At 48.3% G+C, this 7,075-nt stretch overlaps 1 protein-coding gene across 1 annotated transcript; it reads right to left on the reverse strand.

Annotated features, from left to right (window-relative positions):
- Positions 1-700: 700 nt before the first annotated feature.
- Spata31f1 (SPATA31 subfamily F member 1) lies at positions 701-6,645 on the reverse strand. The gene is given in 7 exon segments (XM_071600399.1): positions 701-886; positions 1,049-1,993; positions 1,995-3,995; positions 3,997-4,648; positions 5,234-5,294; positions 5,825-5,870; positions 6,502-6,645. Coding segments are annotated over 7 exon segments (4,035 nt in total).
- Between the last annotated feature and the right edge of the window lie 430 nt (positions 6,646-7,075).

Here is a 7,075-nt window from a genome sequence, read left to right on the forward strand (position 1 = left end):
CTGTGGGAAAAGAAAGCACCGTAACCTACATTTGCTATGGATAATAAGGGCACAATAATGGGAATTAGGCAATGTTTTGGGATAGGAGGAAAATGTATAAGAAGTATTGTCTGGATAGGTTGGGGATGAAGTTCAGAAAGTTTATATGTAAACAGAACATGGTGGCGATGGGATTTTAAGTCAACACTAATGGTCCTTTTGTTGATTCCATCTGCAGCTAGTAACTGATTAATCTCCTATCTTCTTCATACCACCCTCTGGACTTTGTAATTAAATTTAGGACAATTCAGAATTATTCTTTCCACTATCCTTGATCTAAAATAGTGAGGTAAATGTGGATGGTAAATTATTGGAATAGCCCAACGTTTACCTTCAATATGCCTTACTCAAGTCCCTGATAGGGAGCAGTGCAATAGTGTCCCTTCTGAAATGTGGCTGAAAACTCCTTTCCTACATAGGAAGGACTTTCTAGCCCTCTTCATGCCACCTTTTAACAAAGTATAATGGAGACAAAGAGACAGACAACTCCGCTTAGAGATATAGAGTGTATTTCAGGTGGTGCTCTGCTACACTTGTTCATCAATGGAAATGAAAATAGCGCTCTTCAAGGAATGCCCAGGTTGGGGAGCCTCGAAACACTTCCTCATTGCTTTGGGAGTTCTCTGGAGCAGGACGATGTTTCAGAGCTGAGGGCTGGGAGCTAGGGGAGGCTCCCTGGATGGGAGGCACAAGCCACTCGAGGACAGTGCCGAGGGCAGTGGCGGGGATGGCCCAGGGTTGAGGCAGAGCCATGCTGTCGGGAGCGTAGCCGGAGCTTACTGTCTGGGGAATGGGGACCATTTAAGGCAGCTGGGCCTACTGGCTTCTCAGGGGAGGCTGAACAGGCCTTGGTATCTAAGAAGGTCAGGCCTGCTGGCTTCTTAGGGGAGGTTGAACGGGCCTTGGCATCTAAGAAGGTCAGGCCTGCTGGCTTCTCAGGGGAGGCTGAACGGGCCTTGGAATCTAAGAAGGTCAGGCCCATTGGCTTCTTAGGGGAGGCTGAACGGGCCTTGGGGTGCCCACTTGGCTTCTCTGTCTTAGTTCTCCCCATGGGGCTTTTGGCTGGAATGAGGCTCTTTTCAACATTTTCTTTTCTGGTTTTGGACACTTTCCCAGCTTTGGAGAACATGGACTCTACGTGCCCTTTGCCTTTCTTCTCAGGGGAAATGCAGTGCAGAAAGGATTGTATTTTATTTCTCAAGCCAGTGTCTGGAACGATGGGCTTCTTGTGAGAATGGGCTGGCATTGCCTTCCCCTGCAAGACCTGACTGTGCAGAGTTTGGCCCTGCAGAGGTTTACCCTGAATTTTCTGGGGGAGGAAAGACTTGTCCTGGGAAATGCGAGGCACCACGGGCTGGGCATTCTTAGGGTTCCTTGTGGGCTCAGGGATGACATGTGGCTTGCTTGGACTGTCTTGCCTGTCAGGCTCAGATTCTTTCCCTCCAGGGACTACTGGGGGTGGCTCTGGGGACTGCAGCTGAGGGTGATGCTGGTGGCTAGGTGGACAGGGATCCTCAAGAAGAAAGCTCTGGTTCCATGGCCAGGAGCCTTGGGATGTCCTGTTCATCCTTTCTGGCCTCTGATCTTCAGCAGGGTGTCTTTCTTCACTGACTGAGGAGATCCCAAGCCCTGCATCCCCTTCTCCAAGGTCCCCTGCTGCCTTGGGTTTTCCTGGGTCCTCTTTGTTTTCTGCCAGTGCCAGGACTTGGGCTGAGTCCTTGATCTTGTCAGGACTTTGGAGCTCAGGGCTCCAGGGTTCCTCCAGGATGGGGTTGTTCACACTGGCCTCTACCTGAACGCAAAGTATCTGGGCCTGGGTCATGTTCGCACTGAGTTGTGAGATCTTGGAAGCCCAGTCGGGTGATCCATGGGGCACTGGTTTGGAACTAAGTGACTTTAGGTTGTGCTGTACTGCCTTCAACTCAGTGGCCAGCTGTTTTTTTAAGGGGGATCCATTCTGAGTCTGGGGCAGGAGGAGACTCTGGTGTGATGGACAGTTCCTGGACTACTGTGCTTTCTGGGGTGCTTAGACTCCCAAGAGACTCCTGTGTGGATTTGTTGTCTGCAACTCCTGCAGTTGGTTCCCTGGACTCTCTTGCCCTTATGGGAATTCCCAATTGCATCTCTATGACCTTTTTCCTAAGGTGGAAATTTAGTTTGGGGAAGATGTGTGTCTTGGATGAGAAGGGGATAGTAGGAAGAGTCTGGCTCCTTGGAGTTACCATCTCTGTCATTTCTTCCACCTGAACTTCAGGCTGGAACTCCTTTGTGTTGTCTGCCTAAGTCTCATCGTCATCTTGAAAGCATGGTTCAAGCCTCCTGCAGGGGTCTTCAGATGAGATCATCTGAGTCAGTGGAGGAGTCGGAGGCTCCTCTGGGATTTCCACAGGCCCAGACACCATCTCTGTGATTACAGGTTGGCTAGATTTTGCTGGAACCATGGCCCTAGAGAGGTCCACACAGTACAGAGCAGGCAGGCCTGACAGGAAGACCAGATACTTGTGCCGCAGCATGGTTTCCAGTTTCTCAATGGCTGTATCAGACAGGACTCGGGGCAGCTTAGGGTGTTCAGTGTCAGCACTTGGTAAGGCCTGCTGCTGCTGCTGATCAAGGGCCACTGGCATCCAGGGCATAACTTTGGGCTGTGGGTCAGGTTCACTTGCTGCCTGCAGTTCCGGGTGCTGGCTTTGTGGAATGCAAGGGAAGGGAGCCACTGCCAGACCTCCAGGAATTCTGCATTCCCAGGAGCTGAATACACAGGCAGGGACCTGGCCCTGGTGGATCTGTCCACATTTGGAGCCGATGTGGCTCTGCAATATTTCCTTGGCTTGGGCAAACAAGTGTGGCATGGGGGTGGGCATTTGGGCTACCATGGGTGAGAATAGGACACCAGCTTCACTGTCATCTAGGGTTGCAAGCGGGGGCATGCTCACCCTGGGTAGGGCTGTACTGCTCCAGGTCAGGGTCTGCTGGTCAGTGGAGGAAAGGAGCAACTGGATGGACTGCTGAATCTTTGGGGGCAGGCCCCAGCGATGGTGAATCAACTGCTTCTGGAGATGGAATTCCAGCAGCCTGCGGGCATGCTCTGGGAAGAAGAGCAGTTCCCTGGTGAGGACTGAGAAGGACTTTCCTGGACAGGAGGTCTTCATGGTCTCAGGAGGTTGGATTTTGTCACATGTTTCATACTGCTTGGGACCTGGAGCATGCTGAGATCTCTGGAAGACTGCTGGCAGGCCCCACTGAAGCTGGAGTTGCCTCTGCAGCAAGTGCCATTCCAAGGCTTCACACTCAGCTGTAGTCAGAAATGGGACACTGACCTGATTCTCAGAGGGAGACATCCAATTTGGGGAGGTTGGGGGTGAGGCTGGGGGTGAGGCTGGTAGTGAGGCTAGGGGTGAGGCTGGGGCTGACTCAGGTGGAGTATTGGACAGCAGGGGATGGAGCTCACTGAAGAGAAGAGGACCATTCAAGGGAGACTTGGGCACATTCTTGTTCCTGGAGAGACTTTTAGAGTCCAAGAAAGTAGCAATCAGGGACTCACTGTGCAGAGTAGGGAGGCCACAGAAGAGCTGGTTGTATTTCTGCTGCAAATTGCACTGTGAGTCATTATCCTGTTCCCCATGCAGTGAATAGAAGTCATTTAGTACATTAAGGGCAGGAGAGGGTAGGGTTAGTACGTTATAGTTTTGAATTTGCTGACAGTGGCGTCTTTGTTCTGGATTTACATCAGACCATTCCGAAACCCAGATAGACTGAATGGGCTGTCCTGCCACAAATGAACCCCATGTCTGGTGGGAAATGGTTTTAATTTTGTCAATAATAACCTGAGAAGTCATGGAAGAAACCTGTGGGTTTTTTTCAGATCGGTAAAACAATGTTGGGTCTGGCATAAGCTGCCTGAGGGAGTCTTCGACACGCCTGGGGAGCCCCCACCTCTGGAAATGCATCCATTTTTTTTACATGTACCTCAAGAAACCTCAGAGTTTTAGGATTGAGTAAAGGCAGGTGAGCGGGGAGAACTGACTCCATTTCTAAGACCATAGGATGGGCCAGGTTAGTGATCCCTGAATTTGGTGATACTAAAGAAACCTTGGGCTTCAAGTGGTGATGAACTTGGTCCTCCTGGTCAAGGTAAGTGTTGTTCTGCATAATCTCCTGCTCATTCACTGTAACTATAGATTCCTCAAGCCTTGAAGAAGCCATAGTCTCTGGGCCCACTGGCCTATCTGCCAGTTGAAATTCCTGCTCTAACTTGAGGTGATCGGCCCAGTATTCTTGGATTCTGATTCCATCATTTTTCTGGGAAACTGTCTGGGTTAAGCATTTGTGTTCTATTAGTTGGCTTAGTGTTGGAGTTACAGATGCCACTGAAGAATCTCTGGAGTGCTGGGAATGGAGCTCCAGATTCTGCTCAAAAGACATACTTGACATGGACAACGTCTCTAGGCAAGAAGAGCCCCATGATGATCCCAGTAAAGTAGAGGGGATCTGGTTATTCTCACCCTCCAGCAATTGGTCAATCTCCAGAGCCACACCATTGCAGGTTTGGCAGTAGGGATCTGCACATAGAAGCTGCCGCACACTTTCCTTCTGAGGAAGCCATCCCTGGCTGGGAAGGAAAACATGGCAACCGTTAAGGATGGAGTGACATCTGCCTCTTTGCAAGAGTGTGGCTGGGGATTGCTACCCCATCCCTGAGTCCTACAAGAGCTGGGCCTATACTGTGGAAAATGAGGTCCTTATGGGAACTCGTCATTCTGAGAACTATGGGATGCTATACCCTGCTGCTATACCCAGCATCTTTGGATATTATTCTCTTGAAATTTTAAGGAGAAAATAAGATGATAGGCTCCTGTATGAGGGATCCCAGGAACTGTCTTCCCTGAAGACAGACCAGAGGAGGTAATGTCAGCAGAGTCCAGCAAGACCCAGGAGTCGCCCTTGAAAGGGTATAAATGTAAGAGAGTAAGACATGCTGTGAACCTAGCACAGAGAAGAATTAGGTGACTGCCTCTTCCCTCCTGAGATACCTGGACTCCTTACTGCCATAGCAACTTTCTCAACCAATAAACTAGTCCCAACCATGCATGTCTCCTAACCAGCCATTATCCCTCTCCTCATCCCTGCCCCAGGCCTAGCTAAGAACTCATAGGGCAGATGGGGAGTTGAAAGACTGCAAAGAGCAAGAGATCACCTTTTCATGAAAGAGAGCAGCTCCTGAAGCTCCTCAGCTTCCTCTTGGGAAGGTCTCCTAACTGAGGAACCAGGACACAGTGTTATATGGTATAGGATTGTTTCAGGGGCCTCCTATAGGAAGCTCAATTTTAAGACCTTTGACTCAGCAAGAGGAAACTAAAAACTCAAGGTCAGTGCTCCAAGATATGTTTATGTACAGAATCACCATTTACAACATGATATCCCTTACCTAATGTCATATGATATTCACAATCACAATGTGAGTGAGAGGGGATCATCAGCCTATTTAATGGATAAGACTGAGAGATGAAACGGTTCCTATAAGGTCATAAAACTAATAAATGACAGTTAAGGACATCTGCCTTACTTCTTCAATGATTTTTCTCAGGGTCATAAGGTAGTGAATTTTGGAACATTCCCATGTTCAGATTTCCCACCCATGGAAGTCCTCTGTGAAAGTCATCAATTTGGGGGAAATTGGAGCCTTCAGAGATTAGAACACCTGGATCCTGGTACCAGGGGTAGAGCGACAGATACTATATAGGAAGCTAGCCCACAGTGGGAGTCAAATGAGAGTTTGGGACTTTACCTCTTGACGCTGCATCTTTTTTCCTTTGCCTGACTTTTCAATGATGCTTGAAGACAAAAAAACATGAGAATGTGAGACTAGGATGCCATTTTCTTTTTCATGTCCAAAATGAGACAAAAACTCATATTTCCCATTCTCTTTCTCCATAGCTATCGCATTTTATACACTCTCCTACATTTCCTTTACCATATTCCACCTTTTTCCACCCCAACATTTCCCTTTTCTGCTTCACCCTTCTGATTCACTTCAAGATTCTGCATTCTTCATCCTCCTGTCCTCATGACAAGTTCTACAGAGAGTTTGGGATGACACAAGAAGAAAAGTGGAATAGATTAAAGGGTGAGCATTTCTAATGACCCAAGGACTTCTGCTTTACAAAACTCATCAATCAGAAAAATCCCCCATATTGGGAAGTCTTGAGATATAGTGGGGTAGACTTTATAGCATCTATTTCTCAGCTCAAGCCAAATAGGGAGGGTCTTGAGGCTTTTCATTGCATTGGAGGGAGAGCTGGTGAGGAATTAAATAGGTTCTCCAAACAAAAGCAATATACAAAGGTAACTGAAAGTATGGTATAAAAATGGGGTGGGGGGAGATTTAATATGGAGAAACACTGAAAACTTGAAAGCTTATCTGAGGCTTAAACTAGCTCAATTGTGGTGACAGTGTTTCCCTACCCGGCAGCAGCTCCTTGTAGGTTTGCTCTTCAATCCATAGTAACTTTGTCTAATTTGCCAGATAATTAGGATAAGGATGAAAAGAGAACCATAGGTATATAAGGGATATCCAGTGTCCCACAGAACAGATATAAGGCTCAACATGGCCTAAACTTCATTAGCATAAGGAGACCAACCATCTCCACAACTAGGCATTCAGGGGCTTAGTGCCAAATGACTCCCAGTGCTTCACCCTTGTCATATCCACCTCACAGAGGACAGAACAAGCTGCAGACTGCATCACAAAGCCCTCCTGTTTCACAAGGGAGGCTCATGTGGTGGTTCAGTCTGTAGGAGAAGGTGTCTGCTCCTCTGTGAAGGTTGCAGAGCCTGCATCTAGAGGTGCCACACGCACATGTCTATTTCCCACTTTCTCTTCATTCTCCATTTCCCACACCAGGCTGCTGGCTCGGCTCACTCCTTTTACAACAACTGTTTGGTCACCTGTCCTCAGAAAACTGAGTGCTTTTGTGACACAGGGGAGGGAAGGAAGAGTGGAGGAAGAGTGGCTGGGATGGAGGAACTTCACCAACTC

Source organism: Marmota flaviventris, chromosome 13 (assembly GCF_047511675.1).
Source record: "Marmota flaviventris isolate mMarFla1 chromosome 13, mMarFla1.hap1, whole genome shotgun sequence".
Classification (NCBI taxonomy): domain Eukaryota; kingdom Metazoa; phylum Chordata; class Mammalia; order Rodentia; family Sciuridae; genus Marmota; species Marmota flaviventris.